General features: G+C 37.7%; 3 protein-coding genes across 3 annotated transcripts in view; all 3 read left to right on the top strand.

The window, feature by feature from the left end:
- Window positions 1-2,403: 2,403 nt before the first annotated feature.
- Window positions 2,404-4,992, top strand: LOC129377549 (peptide Y-like). Its single transcript, XM_055057573.1, has 4 exons — window positions 2,404-2,490; window positions 2,685-2,872; window positions 4,368-4,448; window positions 4,699-4,992. The coding sequence occupies exons 2-4, from the start codon at window positions 2,685-2,687 to the stop codon at window positions 4,721-4,723; spliced, it is 294 nt and encodes a 97-aa protein (XP_054913548.1). The 5' UTR covers window positions 2,404-2,490; the 3' UTR covers window positions 4,724-4,992.
- Window positions 4,993-5,116: 124 nt separating this feature from the next.
- mpp2b (MAGUK p55 scaffold protein 2b) overlaps window positions 5,117-23,563 on the top strand; it is a 51,457-nt gene continuing 33,010 nt past the window's right edge. The window contains exons 1-2 of the mRNA XM_055057676.1: window positions 5,117-5,505; window positions 20,092-20,182. Of these exons, the coding sequence (XP_054913651.1) occupies window positions 20,152-20,182 (31 nt within the window). The 5' untranslated portion in view covers window positions 5,117-5,505; window positions 20,092-20,151. The remainder of the gene's footprint in view (window positions 5,506-20,091; window positions 20,183-23,563) is intronic.
- Window positions 8,245-9,598, top strand: LOC129377493 (uncharacterized). The gene is made up of 3 exons (XM_055057482.1): window positions 8,245-8,475; window positions 8,736-9,272; window positions 9,456-9,598. Exons 1-3 carry the CDS (start codon window positions 8,268-8,270, stop codon window positions 9,596-9,598), a joined length of 888 nt encoding a protein of 295 aa, XP_054913457.1. The 5' UTR covers window positions 8,245-8,267.

Below are 23,563 nucleotides of genomic sequence, written 5' to 3'. Positions count from 1 at the left end.
TATAAATTTTAAAATATCAAAACAAAAAAACAAAAACATCTGTGGCTGAAAGTTCTTGCCTTGTTGCCTTTGGATATCCTGCCAGCATGAAGCTGTTGCTGCTGATAAAGGCAGTGCGGCTCACTACCTTGGGCAGCATGACCTGGGGGCGCCGGGTCCATTCTGTCAGTTTAGAACCAGATTCATTCGTCGGTCTACACCTGATTTATGGTTCTGGATTTTGCCTCAAACTAAAAGAATTTTAGCTGCATTTCAACATTTGTTAAAAATAAATAAATAAAGGCTTAGATTGGTCAAACCAGCATCATTTCACAGTAAGAACTGATGTTCTATGGGATATTTTTGAACCATTTTTTCGGTTAGTAAAAATAATCTATCTATCTATCTATCTATCTATCTATCTATCTATCTATCTATCTATCTATCTATCTATCTATCTATCTATCTATCTATCTATCTATCTATCTATCTATCTATCTATCTATCTATCTATCTATCTATCTATCTATCTATCTATCTATCTATCTATCTATCTATCTATCTATCTATCTATCTATCTATCTATCTATCTATCTATCTATCTATCTATCTATCTATCTATCTATCTATCTATCTATCTATCTATCTATCTATCTATCTATCTATCTATCTACATATAGATATACAGTATATCTCTCTCTCTATATATATATATATATATATATATATACAGATATATAGAGATATATCTATATATACATGTAAAATATGTATTTATTTTTGGGCCTGTTTAAATTGACATAAGCTTAAAAAGACAAATATCTTCACTGGTTCAATGTGAACAGAATTACTGTATATATAATAAACTATTCACAACTATTCTTTTACAACACATCATCCTGTATTAGCATAAAACAGCGATTCATTTTTTTCTGTCTCTACACTACATACTGTCATTTTCTTTGAGGCTCATTTGTCAGGTTAAAAGTACCTTTTGAAAATAACCAGGTATTAAGTATAGTTTTAATTAAACCCACATTTCTGTTTTCTAAAATGTTTTATATATATTTGTCTGATGTTATATTTTAATTTAAAATGTCATGTGCCTATGAGCCACAAGTGAAAAATTATCACAACTGACAGAAATAAAGGATAAAGGTTTTCAAACATCCAACTGTGTGAAATTGATTTATAAAAAAATGTTCATGTAATAATGAAAGTCTTGAAATAAATCCACTTTTTTATAATATTCTAATTTATTGAACTGGTCTTGATAAAATCCATCTGTTTGTGTAAAAAGTACAAAACTGAGGTTGAAAAAACAATTCTATTGGTTCTGATAAAGTCAGTGGGTCTGTCAGATAAGTGTGTGTGTGAGTGTGTGCATGTGTGCACACACTCACACACAGTTGTGTTTTTATGACTTGTGGGAACTTTACATTGACTTCCATTCATTTTCCATCCCTAACTCTAACCCTACATCTAGTCATCACGTCATAATCTCTAACCCAAAAACAACATTTCCCCTCATGGAGATCAAGAAAAGTCTCCAGAAGGACCAGAAGTCCCCACAACATGACAGGAAATGAAAACCTGGTTCCCACATGCGTGTGTGGGGACAGTTTTGCTTCCTATCTAGTTACATTAAACAGGCGCCAAATCACAAAATAATAATGATAATAATTCTGATTCGTGTCTCGTAAAAACAACACAGGTTCGATTCCCTTCCAGTCAGAAGTCGCAGTGACACTGGATCCAATATAAAAAGAATGATGCGCACATCGTTTTTCATATTCCATAACTCTGCTGAGTAAGAAGCATTACTGTAGATGAGCACGAAGCTTATTGCTGTGAGGTCATCTGCTCTTAACTTACATGAGAATTCAGCTTCCAGCGGGGAAATGCATTGATTTTAGTAAGATGCTTTTGCGCTGACCGTGGTGCTGAAACCTGTAATATTTCAACTTCTTTCCCCACAGCTGCAGAAAAAATATGAAAATACTGGAGCAAAATTAATTTGCCATGTTATTTTTAACAGCCTCACACTTCTCCACATTTCAATTCATTACACACACACACACACACACACACACACACACACACACACACACACACACACGCACGCACGCACGCACGCACGCACACACACACACACGCACGCACGCACGCACGCACACACACACACACACACGCACGCACGCACGCACGCACGCACACACAAATTAAGTCTTCAATTAAAGCCCTGGGTTTCTCAGTGATGCGTTTGGATCATAAATAAAGTGATGCATTCTCAGTCCGCATCTGTGACGTTCGAGTTTGCGCGTGAGCCGATAAGTTTCGTGCGGATAAACGAGGCGTTTCACGCGCCGCTCTTCCAGCAGAGGGGCGTGGCTAAGCTCCCACAGCGCGTCAGGTACCCGCTGCCCACGCTATATAGAGCCACGGACACGGAGAGGAGAGCAGGACCGGACAGGAGCACCGAGGTGACCGAACCACAGGACGAGTCCAACTGTAAGTTTTCACTCTGTTCACTGATGGTTCATTTGTGGAAAGTGTTCTTTTTGCGCGTTGTGTGCTCAACTTACGCCAGGTTAACTCTGGTTTAAACCCTTTATTTTAAAATTTGTTTTATTGATTTTGGTTGATGATATTAAAAAAAAGAAAAAAGTTGACCCTGGCAGCCTGACCCAAGCCTCGCTTCCCAGATGGCCAACATGCTGAGATCGTGGGTGATGTTCGCGGCTCTGGTCGTCTGCCTGCTGGTTTGCTGGAGCGGCTTCGCGGACGCCTACCCTCCCAAACCGGAGAGACCCGAGAGCAACGCCTCGCCGGAGGAGTGGGCCAAGTACCACACAGCTGTCAGGCACTACATCAACCTCATCACCAGGCAAAGGTCAGTGCAGATCAGGGCGCAGGGAGACTTTGTTCAGAAGGTTGTTTTTAATGGTTTTATTTCACAAAAATGAAGAAAAACCCCCCAAAATAATTTTCACACCAGTTAGATGGTTTATTCTTTCAAAAAAAGTACAGATGAGATTTGTTTTACTTTCAGTTCCTGTAATACGTGGCAAAGCCCTCCAAACATCACCAAGACTACAGAGCCTCTTCTGAACAAACAAACCAACAAATTATTTACAGCAACCTTTATAATCTTGAAATTAGGACTGAAAAATTCTACTGATTGATCTAGACGGGTAAACAACTGGTTGATAAGAAACATAACCTTTTTTCTTTTTTTTTTCAATGAGCCACTGTATTTTTCAAGCTGCTGTATTTTGAGATAAACCCGTCTGATCAGTCAGCATATCTGTTTTAATGTCAGGTGAATGCAAAAATAAAGTCTTTTTGACAAACAGAATGCAGTTTGGATAATTGTGAGGTTATGTTTTAGACAGGATAATCCATCAAACACCTGACCAGTTTAAAGGTGTAAGTTCATGATCAAACTAGCTGAGACTCCTTGGCTCTCAGCCACAACTAAAATCAGATCCTGCAAGTAATCAACTTTATGTGCTTTAACCGCATGTCCAGATAACCAATAGAAAACATGTTTAGGAACTGAAAAATAACTATCTTATTGCTGGCCGCAGGCTATGCTTCTCTGGACAAAGAGCCATATCACCCATAACACAATCTCAATTTTCTCTTGGGGAATAAATAACCTCATGTCCTGGGATTGCTCTGCCTCCATTATAAACCTCCATTAAGTGTTGGGCTTAGTTTCAGAAACAACTGAAACAAACTGGTGGTTATTTCTAAAGTCATGTCTTTCATCTAAATCATGAGGCGTGAAATACTGATGTTGGCCAAGCTGGATGCCTTCAGTGTGCCATCCTGGACACTTCCTTCTGCTTCATGCTGAGTGAAAAGACTGAGTAAAACCAGAGCATTTATTTAACTTCCTGGTTGTGTAATTGTTCTGTGATGGAAGCTGTGTATAGTCTTAGCATTAGCCCCTTTTCCTCTGTAATTAAACTGCCTGGATCTGCCAGTGCAGTCGCCTCACGCTGCAGGCAGACGCATGGTTTGCTCTTCAGCACGCAGTCAGAGAAAACCAGTCCACCTGCCAGCCGGTGAACTCGAAAACCCTTATTTCCTTCTCAGATAATTACACATCTCATTTGTGATTGGACTGCATGAGATTGCCAGGGCATGCACAAAGGCTTCTTGGGAGTTTACCCATCTTTGTTCACAGCTTGATGAGCAAAGTTCAGGGGAAGGGGAAAAAAAAAAAAAAACCAAAACGTTGAAATTCATAACAGCATTGATGGGGGTCATGCCTCCAGGCTTTGTAAAGCAAAGAGAAGGAGGACATTGGAGACTTTCCCACTGATGTTTGATTGCGGTCATTACAAGCAAGTGTTTGACTTTTTCTTTTTTCTCTCCAGGTATGGAAAGAGATCTTCCCCTGAGGAGGCGGTAGCCTGGCTGCTGCTGGGCGCAAATTCTGACCAAGACGGCGAGCCGCGGTGAGAAAACCTGGGGGATTCACCCAGAGAGCAGACACTGATGTTTAGAAATAATTACCATTTTCAAGCCTAAAGTCAGTTTAATCTGTCAAGGTAGAAATGCAGCATGTACAAAGGTAGTCTTATGCTATGTAGTGAGTATCATCAGATATTAAAATCATTCAGTAAAACAAAATAAAAAGGCAAGGTTGTGATTTTATACATATTAGGTATTTTTAAAGGGTTTGCACTTTTTTTTTTTGTCTTGCAGCTCCGACTATGCTGGCACATGGTGAATGAGCCCAGACTGAATCGAACCAGCTACCCAATTCCCCCAACCCACCAATCAAAACATTTCTCAAGAGAGCACCTGCACTGGCCACTGGACAGAGTCTCAATATTTAATTGTCTAATGTGCATGCAAATCAGCGTCTCTCTTTTTCTGTTTGTTTTCGGACAGTAACTGTATGTATCTGTTGATTCTCTAAAATTGTAAATAATTTGTATCTATAAAAGTCTCTTCACAATAAATATCTCTGAGTGGAATAAAAAAAAAGTTTGGCAAGCTGGCGCTCTTTTTTTAAAATATATATTCTTGGGAGGTGGATTTATGCGTGTAGTTACATTTTCTACCACTAGATGTCACCATAATCATTTGCCGCGCACATTTGCAAAGCATTTGCAAGTCCGTCTCTTCGGTTTGCGGCTCTTCTATGGGTTCTCGTCGACGCCAGCCGACGGACCTTTAACTTCGCTCAGGTCTACTAGAGCTAAACACGGGGTTTTGACATCACCGAGGCTTTCCGGGCTTCCCTTTAGAAACTGGACCGGTGCGCAGAAGCGGCCCCTTTGGTCAATGGAGCCGTTAGTAAGGGCACGCGCGCCGTTGTAGGCAAGGTAGATAGCTTGTGTGTGTGTGTGTGTGTGTGTTGTGAGGGGGACTGCTGCTGAAGTGACGGCACACAAGCTCCGCTGCGCCTCAGCAACTGACAGACGACCGCCAGTGAAGACTCTGGCCGTCCTGCTGCATCTCAAAGGCGGGAAGGAGTCTGGATACAGGTGCCCGGGGGGCAGGCAGGTGAGCGCGTCAGCACCGTCGCTCTTCTGCCATGGCTGAACGTCGTGTTTAGTTTGTGTCAGTGGGCATACGGCTCACAAACTAAGCCTTTCCCCTTTGTTGCTCGGCATGTGGTTCATTCACTTTGTTATTTGCCAATTCAACTATTGACGTCATTTGTTGGCTCTTCGAGGGTCCGCGTAGAGAAATCCCATTACCAGCCATCAGAATCATTTACTGTCCAATCTCAGGACTGCATCTCGAGGTTAGGAACGTTCCGCACGCGACAGGCTCGTGCGCCTTAATTTCTCCCAGTGGTACTTGTAATATGATGCTAACCGAGCTGCCTCCCCCCCTGTGTGTTTGCACCTGCGCAACAGTCGGCGGAATGAATGCAGACTGTTTCATTTCCATGTTGACAAAGAATGGATGAACGTCATGCACCTGTTCGAAGCCATTGCGCATGCCCACACATTCTGAGAAGGTTGCGGAGGTGTTCGAGCGCGCGGAGCTACAGACGGGCACGTGCTGCAGTGGTGGGAATGTAGTATGATGTATGTAGAGGAGTTATACGTGAAACTGTGCCGGTTTATTTCTATTGTAATGATGCGAATTAAAGATAGGTATGCGCTGATGCAAATTAATTTCTAGTTAATTTAACATTACCTTAAGTTTAGCTTGTATTTCCATCCAAAACAATACAAGCCATCAGAATTTTATGTTTGAAAGAAGGCAAAGCCATGGATGGATAGATTGAGAAGTTATCACAGTCATGGATGGGCATTAATATTATACTACTTTAGGTGATTTAAAGCCTTATTAGAAATGTAAGGTTTAAAAACTAAAATCAAGTGGGCAAGTTTGAATTTACTGGGGATATTCAATAGTACATACACTGTAAAAAATATCCGTAGATTTTACAGTTAAAGAAAGTAAAAAAACGAAAATTTAATACCGTAAATTGGAAATCAGTTTAATACTGTTTATTTAACAAGTAATTACCGTAAATAAGATAATTAAGAAAATATGTAAATTTTACAGTTTTTTTTTTATAAAATTTACGTTGCACTGCTGTAAAATAAAATCTGGTAATACTTTTAACAGTAAAATTCCGTAATTTTTCTAGTAGTACATACTGTAGTTTTTGCAATTTTCTTTCGTAAATAATACAGTTAGGAGCTGTTAAAAATGCATACTGTTGTGACAATTACAGAAACATACTGTAATTTTTCTAGCAAAGTATACTGTAGTTTTTGCATTCAATAATTATAAAGTATACAGTTCAAAACTGTTCAATATGCATACTGCTGTGGAAATTACAAAAATATACTATAATTTTTCTAGCAGTGTATTTTGTAATTTTTACATTTAAGTAATCTAAAGTATACAGTTCAAAACTGTCAATATGCATACTGTTGTGGAAATTAAAAAAAATGTAGTAGTGCTGTAACCTTTGCAATTAATTCTGATTAATACAGTTGGTAACTGGTAAATGGGCATGCTTTTGTGGCAATTACAGAAATACGCTGCAAGGATTTGAAGAGTCAATGCTGTAATTTTGGGGTTTTATGCTTATAAATTTACATATGCTCATGGGGATAACAGAAATATGCTGCACATTTCTTGCATACCTTCTCTTAAGAAATTATGCCTTTAACTGTGAAGAGTATTGGTTATGGGGAAAATATACAGACCCTTTCTAAAAATTGTAATAATCAAAATCTATTTAATAATTCCATTCAAAAAGTTTAACTTTTCATGGAGTCAGTCTTAGTTCATGGGCCAACAGGGCCCCCTGCACCTGGTCCGCGCGGACAGGCGCAGTGTTGCTCTGGCGGTACTTTGGAAGCGGTCGATTTGAACGGACCAATCAGCGCGCTGCATTTGAGGACCCGTCGCACTCGGTGATTGGCGTTTTTGTCCAACTTCCGCTCAGATTGTGCAGAGACTTCATCATCCAACCTTCTCCATCTGATCGGCTCTCTTTCCCAGGTAAGGAAATATTGCGGAAAATTTCAGAAAACAAATCGTTTGAATTGCTTTCGGTTGGTTGAAAAGACATTTCAGGGGAAACGAAGAAAAAAAAAAACGTTTTTGAAAGTTAGCCTCTCTACAAAGCTATTGCTAACATCGGTTTTGTATCGCCATTGCTGTAAGCTATCCATCGAAGTAATATATTTAAGATGTATTCATGCAACCTGTGTGCAGGACCAGTTAAATCTGTTAAAGCCTTTGTTCTCCATTGCAAACTGCATCGCAAACGAACCGAGGCGTAAGTTCAAGTGTGTTGCGGCCGGTTGCGAGCAGGTGTGTTCTGGTTATGCAGCATTAAAAGCACACTTCTATCGTCATCATAATAGCATGCCAACAGTTGCTCTAGACACAAGTGTAACGAAATTAAAATGCACAGTTCCACTTTGTAAATGGCAGTGTGAAGAGATAAAAATTTTGGTTGTTCACTTGAAGGAGCATATAGTAGAGGGGCGCCAAGTAACTTGCCCTGTGAAAGGGTGCACCTCTGTGTTTCGTGTAAAATCTTCCTTTACCTCTCACATCTCCAGGAAACATAAAAATTATTTTGAAAATGTGATTTGTCAAACAAGTAATGAAGATACTCAGAGTGCTTCAAGTGCTACCAAAAAAAGATTCCAGTGTGCATTATCATCTTACATAATAGATGGGAATTGGTTTGTACCATTAAAGCATAGTGTTTTGGCAGTGTAAAGGCTTGATATTAATGGTTCAGAGATCAACCTTTTTTAGTTTTCTGTATTTCAACAGATATGATGGATACACAAAAGGACATTCGTGATGCCATTCGAGCAGTGCTTCCTGGTCTTTCTCAGGAGGTTTTGGCTGCTTTAGAGGATGTGTTGGAAAAACTGGGCACTACAACCGCAGATGATTTCCAGTATATCACCGAAGAAGACTTATTGCCTGTGCTGAAGCCCATACAGGCCAGAAGACTGGTTGCTGCATGGGCCCAAAATAGTAAGTATTTTGAGATAAAGTCTTGTGTAACTTTTGCACATTGTAAAAGATGAAAAATTGTAACAGTAAAAAGTACATGTACTTGTATATATTTATGTATAACTTAATTTGATAGACCAGTTGATAAGATATTTCGAGATAATAGTAGTTTTGACACTTAAGCATATTGTGTATATCTTTTTTTGATAAATATTCTTTTTTTCTTTACCAAAAAAGTTTAGACTTAATGTTTTTCAATTTTATGCGTTGTACCTTTCCAGACTCAATGGCTTCAACTTCAGGCGGGGCATCCTCCTCTCCACAGTCCGTTCAATCCTCTCAACCTGCAGCCTCACTTTCACAACCATCATCTGCTGATACTTCATCGCCTTCCCTGAGCTGCTCCCCAGTTTTGCCAACCTGGGTTGACAGTTGTCAGATACCGTGGCAGAAGCTTCCAGAAGAGCTGATACAGACTTTGGAACGACATAAAAGGCCAAGTGCACGACTTCAAAGACAAATGGTGAGGATTATTGTCTCTGAAATGATGCTGATTTGCAAGAATCCTACCAAACGCGACACTACTGAAATAGCAGAAAGAATGGTGAGCAGGTATCCAAAGTCACTTAAGGATGTCATTGATGGTGACGTTATTGGACTTGGTTATCATTCCCTGGTAAAACAACTCCAGGCAAGAATTGAAAATGTCAAACGACAAGACACACCAAAGATAACTAAACGCAAAGCCAGTGTTCAATACACGTATGGCTGTGTCAACTGGGCGCCAAAGTTTTTGCCCCTTTCTGAGACAGTAGAGAGTCAGCTTAAGAAAAAAGAAGACATAAAAAAGATGTTCAAAGACAAAAAATATGCTGCAGAAGATGTGAAAGAACTTATCAAGTCCACCTATTACACGCAACGAAAGGACATCAATAAAGGTACAAGCATCCTGACGCTATGCCAAGAAAGGCCTTTTTTGTTCCATGAAAATGGCATGGCAGAACACTTCCAGCAACTTACTGGCATCAGTCTGATGGAAGCCTTCTTCACCAATCTGGACAAAAAGGGGGAGCGCATCCTCAACTTCCTGCAAACTGTTTTTGCTCAGAAAGAAAACAAGTTCTGGAGTCTCTCTTCAAGTTAGCAAGTGAAAAAGGTCAATCCAGTGGTTGTACAGAGATGATTCTTCTTCTACTTGCTTTTTTTGGTGAGAAGGAAGAGCAAATGTTCCACTCTGTTGAGAAGACCAGCCTTGTTGAAGAGGTTGAGATGGAGGATGTGCCAGCAACACCCTGCCTTATTGTGTGTGGTATGTATGAACCAAGTTGACAAAGTAGTTGAATGGTTCACACAGGGGCTTTTTGTGATATATATTTGTTCATGTTTTTTATTCAAAGGGTCCTCTTGCTTCACTGCGGACTGCTTCATGTTGAGTATTGATCAGAAGATTATCAATGACCACATCACTGCCTTCTCCTGTGCCATCTGCCTGATGTTTGGCAGTTACTACTGTTTTAATATACACTACCCAGTGGGACTGCGGTCAACACTGGAGTTCCTCCAGAGGTAATTCTTATACTTACACAGTGTCTATATTTACCAGCAAGATGAAGTTTTCACATTATAGATCAGAATGTTACTAGTTACTGAAATATAATAAATACAAAAGACAATTGAAATGGAGGGTAAAAAACTGCTAAATCTAAATATTCATGATAGAAATAATGCCAGTAGAAACTATGAAAATGTTTTATCATTTCTTTGCAGTGTTTAAATTGTATATTTTTTATGGCCATGGACACAGAAGAGTTCTTCAGTCTGTTTGTGAAGCAGAATAGGCACAAAAGCCTGTCACTGAATATTCCTCTGGCTCTGCCACTGAATCCAGCCACCACAAAGCTGGATCTCGTGATATCTTTCTGTTAAGTCATTTATAAACATAACATTAAATGCAATCAAATTTCTTTTCTTCAAGGTGTTTCTTTTCAATTAATCCGGAGAGAGGAACAAAAGTTGAGCATAGCAAGAGGAGGAAGATCTTTGCGGTCAACCCAAGAGTCCTCACACTCATCGCTGACCTTGCAGACCATGAGTGGACTTAGACCATACTTTGTGAGTCATGTGATATGATGTGTAATGTTGTTATGTTGCCGTATGTTGAAAACTGCATTTTATTGGTATTTAAGGTTTACACTGTAAGATTTCAAAATTTTCATCTTCATGTTAAATGTTGCAAATTTATGTTAGACATTTTTTTTCTATATGTAAATAGCAGATGACAATGAAACCGATTTTATGCTGCACCACTGTCAAGGCTTAATGAATATGTGGTGATTTACAAGTTACAAGTCAAAAAACCTGACAAACGTGAACAGTTCTATACCTATTTCAGAAAGGTTACAGTGGTGGCCAGCACATTTGTTAGAAAGTTCTTATTTCTGTGTATGTGCCAATTTCATATGGATTATTCATTTGAAACACTGCACCAGGATTGAAGTGATAATGTTGTGTCATATCTCTTCAAACTTTTGCACTAATGTAAGTGCTTGCTGCTTTTTGGAAGATGTGTTACAAGTTCTTTGTAATCAGTGTGCACAGGGTTGTGAGAAGTTATACAGTCCAAAAAGTTTTCATTAAATGGAAAAAATACAATAAAGTTTGGTTTTTGGATATTTTATATAAAATTTACTTATACTTTTCCATGTTTTTACCATTAGACTACACTGGTAACACATTATTTAGCTGATATAATCGATTTGATAATTTTGCAAAGTAAATTTGCCCTTTTTAATTTCGCAATTTGCACTGTAAAAAAAAAAGTTTCATTTTTACGGTAAAATACTGGCAGCTGTGGTTGCCAGAATTTAACCGTAAAAATTACACACTGTAAAAAAGAAAAACTGTAATTTTTACGGTAAAATACTGGCAGCTGTGGTTGCCAGAATTTAACCGTAAAAATTACACACTGTAAAAAAGAAAAACTGTAATTTTTACGGTAAAATACTGGCAGCTGTGGTTGCCAGAATTTAACCGTAAAAATTACAGTCAGCTAATTTTTACAATTGCTGATTCTACAGTAAAAAATTGTGTTTTATTTAACCTTTTACTGTAAAAATGACAGTTTTTACCATTAAAATTGATCAAGTTTTATCCTAAAATTTACATTAAATCAATATTACAAATACACTGAATTCCTGTATAATTACAGGGTTTTCTCTGTATTTTAAAAAGTATAATTTTTTTGAAATTACAGACAAAACCCTGTAATTATACAGGAATTCAGTGTATTTGTAATATTGTTTTAATGTAAATTTTAGGATAAAACTTGATAAATTTTAATGGTAAAAACTGTCATTTTTACAGTAAAAGGTTAAATAAAACACAATTTTTTACTGTAGAATCAGCAATTGTAAAAATTAGCTGACTGTAATTTTTACGGTTAAATTCTGGCAACCACAGCTGCCAGTATTTTACCGTAAAAATGACAGTTTTTTTTTTACAGTGTATATGATCAGAAATATAGATTCAGGCTGAAATATATAGATACATCACTAGTAATATCTGGATTATACAGTTCTGATGATACATTTCTGGGGAATAAAACAATATAGTTGTAACAGTGTAAACACATTGCAATATACATAAAAGCAAAAAAAAACCCACAAAAAAACTGTGACAAATTAAAATGTAGGGTAAGTTAATGAGTAAGAACAAAAACAAATCCTGAAAACCCGAACTTCTCAAATAATATTTCTGATTCTAAAATATTATGAAGTATTTTGAAGGATTGATTGATTTTATTCTATGAACCACTGACAACATGTCTCTGAAATTCCAAGCAAAAATGTTATTTTTGGCAGGAACTGAGAAATGATCAAAATAACGAAAAAGGTGCAGTTCTTTCAGACCTCAAATAATGCAGAGAAAATAAGTTCATATTCATTTAGAAACAACAATACTAATGTTCAGAAATCAATATTTGGTGGAGTAATAACGTGGTTCAGTGCAATGGGCTCTTGTTTTGTTCCAGAGCTGTATACGTTACTTAATGTAAGCCTTGGTGTCATAAGTTTTCTAATTTTATTTCATAATTTTATTTATCTGTTTCTTTCCCAGTTTAGTTCCTAAAATATCAGAATTCACACATAATCTCATCAGACATATTTTTGTCTATTTCATTACATTATTTTAATATATTAAATCAGATGTTCTTTATAATAATTATAATAATTGTTATTATTTATAATTATTTTTCTTTATTTTCTAAAAACATTCTAATCAGTTATTCAGTACTTAAGTAAACTTTTTACCACATAATTTTTCTTTTACACATACTTGAGTAACTTCTTGGATGAATATTTATTTTTACTTGAGTGAAAATATAATATAAAATGCTACTCTTGTGTGAATGTAATATTTTAGATACTCTACCAATCACTGCATAAACTGTCCCTTTACAAGTTGCTAAGATACCGCACACTTTTGCAGGTATTATGGTGCATCTGACACAAATCAGACCTTAAATTGTTTTCCTTTGAAGCATAATGCACACATTTTCAGTTCCTTTCTACTCCTAATTTCACCCTGCTTTCTCCATCACAAAATAATGTTTGATGTGTGTTTGGGATAATTATCCTTTTGGAACACAAATCCGTCCGCGCTTTAACAAGCTGGATGTTATCTGAGGTAAAGTTGATTCAGAATTTCAACGCAATGGCCACAAAAAAAAAGTCCCTGACATGCAGCAGCCTCTTCTTTTTGTGTGTTAGTTTCATTTATTCTAGAGACAGAATATCAACCAGAGTTCAGAAAAAAAAAAATCACATAAAAGTTTGATTTGCATTTCCTGAGAGAAATAAGTCGTTGGACCCCTGGTCTTACTCACCTAATTTAGCACACAGATTACAATCAAGTTACAAATCTCAGGACTGAACTCCACTCATTTCATCCCACAGTCGAATAAATTAACACTGCCTCTAGTTTGTAACTGGGTTTATTATTGAATAGTGGATAGTTTGCTTTTTGTCACTTCCAAGTTTGATTGGAAAAAATAGAGGATTATACTGTCCTGCCAGATAAAACCGACTTTCCCCAGATATTTTTATTAAAAACGTGATATTGATTGGCTTCTGCAAAATTATAGTAAAAAAAAAAAAAACTCTCCAGGATGTAAAATCAAATAAAAACCCCTTATTTGATTTTTTTGATGTATTTTTAAAAAAATGTTGAATCTTAGTCACAGAGGCCTCATTTTAGAGCTATTCACCGAGATGAAAGAAACCTTCACCCTATTAGGTTGTTCCCTTTAGTAATCCAGGGATTTGCTGTATATTTTGGAGCCTTTGACAGCTCTAGGGGTTGGAGTTAAGATCATCATGACTGGATGTATCTGGACAGAAACATTTCAGGTCCCGGCAGTTCCTTAAAAATTTAAGAGCTCTGCTTCTTCTAGTCTTTGAAAATATATCCTTCAGTAAAAGAAAAAAAAAGATCTACTTCACATCTTTCCTTCCCACCAGAGCATTAAATTGAATAATTTCATATGAAAATGTCAGAGTGACAAAGTCACACATTCAGAAAGATTGACAGAGCAGACCATATACAACAAATGAGTAGATTTTTATTAAACACAAGCAGTTATTTTCTGGCAAAGATCTGGTATTGAAGTGCTGCAGGTACCTCACCATGTTGACCAAGTTAAATTTTCAGTCAGAATTTCTGGTAGATGTGTTTCTACTGATTGTAAAAGCTGAGTTATAACAAGATCAGTACTTTGTGTTGTGTGTTACATTTTCCATTGTTTTAATAATTCTGCTTTGAGTCTCCAGTTACATCAACCACCTTTTTTGGACAGGTTACATTTGTACCATTGTTGAATTCAGTCCAAATGGACCAGAAGCAGAAGTTCAATCAAAAAGTAACATGATCAGTTGTTTTATTATTTTCATTCATTATCATGCTTCTGCATGATAATGCGCAATGCTTGAAGTACAGCAGCTTTACTCCTCCTTCATGCTGCTGCATGATAATGAATGTGTATCAGGAAACCTTTCAGGAGACTGAAGTCCACCTAAAACAGACCCAGAGACACCCATGCTTTGTTGATGCTTGTTTCCCTTTAAAGCCACAATTATGTTGAGCTTTTCTTCTCTGAGCTTTTCAGATCCTTTTACTTGTTCTTAGCGAAACAGCTCAAGTTCAGCCAGATTACAGGAAGAGCGTCTGTGAACAACAGCTTTCAAGTCTCGCCACAGATTCCTAAATGGATCCTGGATGTTGACTGGGACCATTTTAATATAAAGAAATGCTTTCTTCTATTGCAGCTCTGACTGTCTGCTGATGTTGGTTTCCCAGCTTGAAGCTGAAACTCATCCAGTTTGATGTCAGTTGTAGCCTCTATCTGTATTTAGCTCCCATCAACTTCATATAAACACAACTATGTCAGTGTTTAGTGATTTGACTTGATTCAGAAACAACTTTTAATTCAGAAATGATTTTTGATTCAGAAGCCAATTTTTGGTTGAGAAATTATCTTTAAATTATTTGACTGATGAGGAGAAAACAGTGTAAACAAATAATGCATTTATTTAAAACTACTCTATGAGGTTGCTTACTGTATCAAACTGTTTTTATTTAAATATAAATAGGTTTGTGCATAATTTACCAGTGTCAGGTTAGCTTAGCAGCCTGGCTTTTGCTTAAATCACAAAGTATTTTTCCAAAATATAATTTTACAAAAAATTTAGCAGATTTTTGAGCTTTTTGAATTGAGTTCAAAATTTCCAAAAATAGGAATTACGATTCTCTATAGAAGCATTTTTTTCTGCACCCTTACCAGACACCACTGAAAAAAAAACAGGAGGAAGACTACAGCGCAGGGCATTCTGGGTAAATACAACCTAAACCAACACTCATGTCCAGCGCTAAAAGGGAAATACTTGCCAAAGACACAGAGAAGTCCTTCAGCCAATACAAACTGACGCTACTCAGTTTCTGGTTACATTTGTGAAGAATAAAGTTGAAGTTAAGAATAACATACTGTAGAATAAAGACTACATTTTACATAACGCGTGTATAATGATGTTTTTAAGCTGTTGTTAGGCAGTTTTTACGTTATAACAAAAGTAGTTTTTGTTTGCTCCTCATGTATCTCAAAGCTTAGCCAGTAGTCCATCATTTACAGTTATATTTTCAAGTCACAGTACTGTTAGCTTAGTTTAAATTCACCAGCTACTCACTTTCCATTCTGTTGATGGATGGAGCACACAGCAGCACACTTTGTGCATTCATTTGCATGCATAAAGCACCTTTTATTTTGAAATCACTGAACCGTGGAGCAATCATCCTTTCAATTATTTATTCTCTCCGTGTGCAGTGTCCCGTTTGGGGTCGTAGGGTCGGGTGGTCGGTCAGAGGCTGTCGCATACGTCTTCAGGGAGAGATAGGTTGCATCCAGGAACGACTGTCTATCCATCAGAGTCAGAACGCAGACAAAGGAGAAAAATAAGACGCAAAGAAAGAAACCTTTATTTTCTTCGTCAGTTTAGTATATTTTTGAAGAGGGAGTATCATTATAACATAATGTAAAGCTAAAAAACATTGATTTTATATGACATCGCCCGTTTAGGTTTTGTGACTAACTGAACGATTGAAGGGATGTAAATATTTTTCAGTGGAGTTCAGTGAAAAGTATTCTTTTGTGTTTTTTTAAATTCAAATTACTTTTAGATTTACGTGTTGAATATTTAATCATTTTAAAATGTTCTTATTGAGCAACTGAGTAGGATTGAAATGGACTGAAATGTTGACCTCTGACCCATACCTACAAACAATTTCACAAATATTCAGATTGAAAGCAGCACCATGTTATTAGAACCAGTTTTAGCTCACAACTTATTATTATTTTACGCATTTTCCCTTGTTGCCATGGCAATGCGCCGGGGAAGGGGAGGGTGGGGCGGAGACGCTGATCTCCTCCGTGGTTGTCTTGGATACGACGGTTTTTCCATGTAAAGAAATGAGACGAGATGAACCTGTGGGAGCGCGGCGCTATTTTTAGGCTCGACGCCAGCATGCATGTGTGGATTAGGGCCCGTTTGGTTGCTATCGCACGTGCGCTCCTGTGTGTAATGCAGAGCAAGGATGGCTGAAGGCGTTTTTTCTTTTCTTTTTTTTTTACGCCTGGCATACAAACACCTGAGCCTTGGCCTGTGTGTCGTGGCCCCAGGACAAAGATGAGGAAGAAGGCTTTATTTGGACTTTGTTTGTCTCACATGTCTGCCTTCTCTACCTTCAGGGACCTTGCAGAATAACAAGCACAATGAAGCAATTCAGCAGACTTTATACTGACAATATCAAGCTTTCTGTTGAGACTGGTTATTGGTTATGTAATATTTGGATGATGCCAGGTGTCCTAAAAATGGCTGCAGATATAATATTAGATCTGTGAGCGTCCACATGACAGAAAGCCGGCATACAAAGCCGTCCTTTTGTTTTGACAGAGCGTGTAGAGATGATAGCAGGTCTGTGACTGTGACGCTATTGAGCAGATCTCTTCCCTGCCATATGTGAAAGCTTTTGTGTGTGGAGGAAAACCAATTCAAGAGCAAGGACGGTTCAGATTCCCAGGAGACATAACGGTCAACACCAAATCTGAGCACAATACAATGGATTATGCTGAGTTTTAGGAACACAAATAGCATTTTCTTTAAGAAATTAGTGCAAATTGTTAAGATAATTCCACCATCTTCAACTCGTGTCTGATTCTTCCAAGACTGACATGAAAGAGGAGCGAAGCTGTTAGAAATCCTGACCCCACAACCTTTTCCCAACCCCCTGATGTGTCAGAGCAGCCCCACAGGATGGCCGAGTACTGCTGCAGTAGCTCTGATTATTTTTAATAAGCTCTGTCGTTTCGCATTGCAAACACAGGATGGCCTGGATCAGCCCCGGAGGACCGCTGTGTGCTGTGAAGGACAGCTTGGTTAAAAGTCCAGCCATGCAACATCGGAGACAGGCAGATATCACTTGGATGATCATTTTTTTAGATACATGTATGATATTATAAGTGGTTGGACACTAGCAAGCAAAATAAAAGTGGCATTGATATATGCGACTTTACCAAATATTTGGTAAAGTCGTTGTTTTATTCTCTCACTAATTTTTGCAAACACATATCCAAACATCTTAGAGGCAAAGAACAGGAGTCCAGTCACCTGAAGGTTTTTAGTTGCAGTCAAGGACGTGTTGTGCAATGAACAGCAAATCTTCAAACTATCAACTGTAGATTCATAACAAATCAAACTAGAGCACAGAACAAGATCTATAATTGTTCCTGGTACCAGAAAATTAGTACATTTTATCTGTGCAGAGAAGATGTAATGCTGACCAAATATTTTCCGCCTTTCACCGTTTCTTTAAATAGTGATGGAAAAATCTGTAGGCCATCCGTCATTTTGAAAGATTGCAGTTCATACTCTTGACCACTTGGATGCAGACATTTTCAACTTTATGCACAGAGTACATCCAAGTTAATCAATCAGTTAAAAAAAAAAAAAAAAACTTCCATCGTCTTGCGACCTGACAGGCGTGGAAAAGTTCTGGACAGGAGGCTTTGGAGCACATCTAGTGCAGATGAACCTCTGCTGTGGGTCTGCCTCTGCTGAAGTGAAGGTTTTGTGGGATCAGAAAACGCTTCAGAGTCTTTGGAGAAATGTTCCCTGATTTTAGAACTTTGGCTGAAGAGGTGCTTCAACATCAAGCCCATGAGACATTTGGTTACGCGCTCTGGTGAACCATTTATAATTTAAGTACAATTGTTTAATTCCTTTTTTGATAAGTAATTATTGGGGCCAAAGTATGTGTTTTTTGTCATTAGTTGTGTTTCCATTGACCATAAAATTGTACAACATGACATATTGAAAATAAATGTGCTTAATAGAAACACACCAATTTTGAAAAAACCTTTTTAATAAAAGGTTTTGGCAGTAGGATGAGGGATTCTTGTAGCTTTAACAAACTGCTTTGTTTTGCAAAACTGCAAAGAAAGAATTTTGTCACATCAAGTAATCAGCATCACGAGTCACATGATAAACAACCAGTGTTGGCACTGAAAACCATGAAGGAGAAAATGACCAAAAGCAGTTGGAGCATCATGACGCAGTGTATTTTTATGTTTTTAAATGATTTATTTATTGATATGTGAACAAATGCAATCATGTGCGATTTTTAATTAAATTTCTTTAATGTATGAAATGAAAACACAGCAATTCCAAGATTGTTACTTACATAAAAATGGCCTTTGGGAAATAGTACTAATTGTGGTAATTCTTTCTAATCCAACACATGAAGTATTTATCCTTATTTAATGTCAGACAATAAAAAGAAAACCATTGGCCTTTTTTAAACTGTGAATATCAACACATGGTTTTATCTGCAGTGTTTAGTTATCCATATCGTAAACGAACAGTTGTCCAAGTTCCCCATGTTTGTTGTTTTCTTCTTCTCTGTGACGTCTCCACCACTGAAGATGATTTGCTTGTGTCTATGAACAGAGCAGTGACCCTGTGGTGACTGCTCTGTGTTGACCACATCATCATTGGTTTTATGGGGTAACTAAAGTCATGGCAACTGGGATGCAGTATCCTTGGAGACAGTGGTATCTCCCCCATCAGTCGCTCTCTTTTCTTCCTCCATATTGTACTCTCCTCTTAATTTTTTCTTAAACAACCAGTGCCTTCCTCCATACAGCCAGTCTGATATTCATCGAAATTGTTTTGAACAAGCGAACAAACCGTCTGCTGTTAGATGTGGGAATACTTCCATGTTTTAGATTCTGGAGTTGAAGGCATGTTGTGAAGCTACTTCCTCATCTACTTTCATTTGAGTAAATATGTGGAGGCAGCAGGATTCTGTGACTTTTGAATCAGGCAGTCATATGTGGTGCAACAATGAATAATTATTAGCGGTAGAACTCGATTAGATTTTTTTTAGCTAACTGCAGGCCCAGTAATTAATGAAATGCAGTCAGTTGACAAAAGAGCAATTTAAAAAAAACACACACATTTTGCTGCTAAAGTCTAGAATAGATATATGAGCTCAACAACAAAAATATTTGTTCTTAGTCTGTTATTTAGGTTATTCAACCACCAGATTGGTGCAAAGTGCTATTATGTATATTTAGTTTTCAAGTGTTTATTTATCTCCACCCAAAGCTCTGCCTTTCATTTCACCTGAGTTTTAAAGCGCTCTCCATTGACACATACTGAATCTTTCACTATCTTGTCGGTGAAGATTCTCATTTCATCTTGCAGCCTGATGGTAAATGGAGCAATTAGAGCTAACAGACATCCTTGTCGAGCTAATGTTAGCCAGCCTTCCCACTCATTCACCCGCTTGCTAGACCTTTCCAACTGTTGTCTAATTGTATTCCCAGCGGATGTGACGGCTAAAACCAGACGCCTCCAGAGCAACTGGCTACTCTATTCATAGGCCATAATAAAGCTCCCTGTCATGTGCCAGAGTTATTTCAGATAACACTGGAAATAGTGAGATTGCTGTTTGTTTTCTTTCATCCTTCTGTATCATTGGATTTCTAATAGTGACTGACAATAACCATTTTTTCTTTTTTTATTGCAGTTGATCTAAGAAGTTGGATAAAGGAAGGATAAAGGATAAAGCAAAGAGCCAGACTTCAACATGCCTGTGGCAACATCCAGTTCGGACTCCGGTAACTATCTTGTTCACTCAGTAGCTATTGTGACTGTGTGTGTGTGTGTGCGTGCGAGTGCATGTGTGAAGGAGATACGAAGAGATCTTGAACGGTTTGCGGTTAATCCCTCCTCTCAGGACGTATATCTAATCTTCTGACTTCTAATGACTTAATGAGCTGACTAATAGAGCACTGAAACCCCAACTCAGATCAGTCATGCCTTGAAGGATTTGCTGTCTTATAGGTTGAAGCTCTCAACTCTGATTCAGGGCAAAAGGACTCAAAGCTGCAGTATGTGACGTTTGCATAAGTATGCTACTATTGTGGTCTGCAAAAATGCACCTCTCCCAGTCAAAAACAACCAATCAGAGCCAAGAGGTGGGACTTAGCTCTGTCAGTAAACCTCCTATATATTGTCCAATGTGGTAATGGTGGAAACAACTGTTTATCCACCATCATTGGTGGCTATGCTAACTAGCATTAGCATTCGTGTCGCGTGAGTGATTGACAGCACTAAGACCCTCCTTGTGGCTCTGATTGGTTGTTTCTGACTGAGTAAACTATTTTTGCAGTTAGTACTATTAGCACTGGGAGAAGGCAGAGTACATCGATTTTTAAAACATTTTTTAGATCATTCACACACTTATTGCATTTCTGGCAGTGCTGTTTCATTATATACATGAATAATAGATACATTTGTCAACCAACTGATTTATCAACCAGTTGATTTCTGGATGCCAATTTCCTTTATTTTGGGGGATTTTATTAATAAAATAATAATTTCTACATACATTATCAAATATATTTTATTGTAAAAACAAATTGCTTCGTTGTGAAATTGTGTGTTTTTGATATTATAATGACATAGAAATTATTAGTAAAAGAATAATCAGCTCCACTGAGAGCTCCAGTAAGCCCCTTAGTAGCCCACTAAGCCCACTAAGCCCCTTAGTAGCCCAGGGCTACTAAGGGGCTTAGTTTGCTTTGCCTTGGGCCCTGTCAACATCAGTCCAATTTTTCACATTTGAGCTTACCTAACAATAACTTTTCTGTAGTTCGGAAAATTAACCTGTAACAAAAATAGCTCGCTTTATAAGTTACAATGAAGAAAAGATGTGCAAGAATCTGAAGTTATATTTAATTTAATAATAAAGAGGCAGACTCACAAATACGCCAATGAAGAAATGTCAGTACTCCAGCTTTTCGTTTATGTGTTCATCTTCAGTCAATTTAAAAGATGAACTCTCGTCTTGCCCAGACATTTATAGTTTTTGTGTTCATGTTAGCCACTGGATTTGACTCCTTTATTCGTCACACACAGAAACAGCTACCAGCCGCCACGATGAGCTCTGCCACCCATTTGTTGTTGTTTTAAATAAAAGTTACACACTGCAGCTTTAAGACTTTCCATCACAACATAATCAACAGTTTGCTTCTGGACGTCCGGGACATTAGCGCTATATGTATTTATTTTTTTATTTTTTTTATAGAACAATCTGCTTCAGAGAGCCTTACAAGATTTTACTTGGAGATATTTAATTCCAGAAGTCATCCACTGGAGAGACAGAGTGCCAAGGAAGGAGTTTTACTGCGATTAAAGCTCTGTGTGGAGTAAACTGTGCAGTGCTCATACTGCATGACTGGCATTTTCAGTAACACACTGTAAATTATTTCTCCATTTCCGTCTATGTCAAGTTGCAAGTCAGACATATAGTGACTCCAGCAGGTTTAGAAGAACATGTTCATCTAAGCGGTTCCGTCCTTTGAAAAGGGAACTTCACGTTCGCTCTGCAGTTGTTTTGATGCACTTCTGGAGTGTCACAAAATGCATTTTCATTAAGTGTAGCATTCATATTATTATTATTTTTATTTCTTTTTTTTTCTTTTTACCAATATCTTGTATTGAGCCCTCTTCAGCACATCACATAGAAGTAGTTATAATCTGGATTCTGTTTCTCAATTTGAGCTTCATATTGTAGTAATTATTCAACAGAAGACTTGTGTCTGCTTCCTGAGTTAAATCCAGGTGGAGATTTAGTTTTTGGCCAGTCAACATATAATCTGAACTGGGCAGAATTGCTACTTTTATGGAACTGATAGTGACTCACTAATTAAGTTTGTTTAATTTTTCTGAAATAACTTTGAACTGATGAGAGATTCTGGTGCTTTTTTTTATTTTAAAAATGCAATTTTAAATAAAGCCTTCAAAGTTCTAGTATTTATTCACAAACTTAAAATTGAAATGTATAAAAAAACAGTGCGGTTACCATGTCGATTTGTATGATCTTATGTGTATAAAGGTCACATTTAAAGCCTTGCTTTATTTAAACAAAAATCTTCTGTCAGCCCTGGAGCAATCAGCTAAAGAAAAATCCTAATAACTGCAGCCCAATCAAGTCTGTTCAGCTGCTCCTGCCTGCAGCTCAGAACCTTTAAAAGAACCCAATCAGCATTCACTGAAGTAAATGCAGCTATTTCATGATTTCAGCAGTCCAATCTCTGTGGAGCCACAGCTTACCTTTTCTTCTGTTAACACATCTACCAGCCACTGACAGGGTTACTATGCTGTATAGTAACACTTCAAATCAATGGAGATCTCTGCCAGTGCATAGAAATTACTTCTTTTTAACCTGACTGCTGTCAGCAACCACCATTTTAAACAATCTGAGCCTATTTTGTAATGAATTCACATCAGCCTTGTTTGGTCCACTTCAATCAAAATCCAGTCCGTTTGACCGAAAAGTCCGGTTTGTTTAGGATGGTGTGAATGTGCAGTCAGACCAAAAACTTGAACTCTAATCCACCTGAACCAAATCGGCCTTGTTTCGGTTGAAGTGAACTCTGGTAGTATGAATACTTATGTGAACACCAAGTGGACCTGAAACTGTTCCAAAAGCAGGAAGTGGACTATAGCACAGGGCATTCTGGGTAAATACAACCAAAGAAAATCCCAGAGTTGTGTACCCACCAGCAGGAAATATTGCTCATGATCTTTTATCAAAGACAAACAAGGAATCCTAGAGCTGCTCAAATCTTCCATTTTGTGAAGAAGGAAGTTGCAGTCAGTTTCTTCTTTAGAGGTTTTCGTGTCTTTTCCTTCAGTCTATTTGGATTTATGGTCAAAACCAGGAGTGGTGGGATTGTGGTGTGATGCTTATTTTATAAGTTTAGAATTGTAATATTCAGCCAATTTTTATGTCCAATTTTACTACTGGTTTCTGTCGGGCAGAATTATGATGCACTTCTAACGTCAATGAAGCAAAAGTTGGATGAAATGTGACATGATTGTTCAGATTTCAGGCGGTTTGAAAACAATCTGGTACATGTCTGATGTAGAAATGGCACAAGATATTTTTTTGGGAAGTGGAAAGGTTGCAATTGGGTCATTCAGACTGCCTT

This window comes from Poeciliopsis prolifica, unplaced genomic scaffold, assembly GCF_027474105.1.
Source record: "Poeciliopsis prolifica strain line A6 unplaced genomic scaffold, Auburn_PproV2 SCAFFOLD048, whole genome shotgun sequence".
Taxonomy (NCBI): Eukaryota; Metazoa; Chordata; class Actinopteri; order Cyprinodontiformes; family Poeciliidae; genus Poeciliopsis; species Poeciliopsis prolifica.
This window is presented reverse-complemented; position numbering and strand designations above follow the sequence as displayed.

What these genes read in the sequence shown, in the direction of transcription:
- LOC129377549 (XM_055057573.1), top strand. Translation starts at nt 2,685, where the DNA reads ATGGCCAACATGCTGAGATCGTGGGTGATGTTCGCGGCTCTGGTCGTC. An exon ending in AACCTCATCACCAGGCAAAG is followed by an intron (nt 2,873 to 4,367) that starts GTCAGTGCAGAT and finishes TTTTCTCTCCAG; the next exon opens with GTATGGAAAGAGATCTTCCC. An exon ending in GACCAAGACGGCGAGCCGCG is followed by an intron (nt 4,449 to 4,698) that starts GTGAGAAAACCT and finishes TTTGTCTTGCAG; the next exon opens with CTCCGACTATGCTGGCACAT.
- LOC129377493 (XM_055057482.1), top strand. Translation starts at nt 8,268, where the DNA reads ATGATGGATACACAAAAGGACATTCGTGATGCCATTCGAGCAGTGCTT. An exon ending in TGCTGCATGGGCCCAAAATA is followed by an intron (nt 8,476 to 8,735) that starts GTAAGTATTTTG and finishes GTACCTTTCCAG; the next exon opens with ACTCAATGGCTTCAACTTCA. An exon ending in CCTTTCTGAGACAGTAGAGA is followed by an intron (nt 9,273 to 9,455) that starts GTCAGCTTAAGA and finishes ATGGCATGGCAG; the next exon opens with AACACTTCCAGCAACTTACT.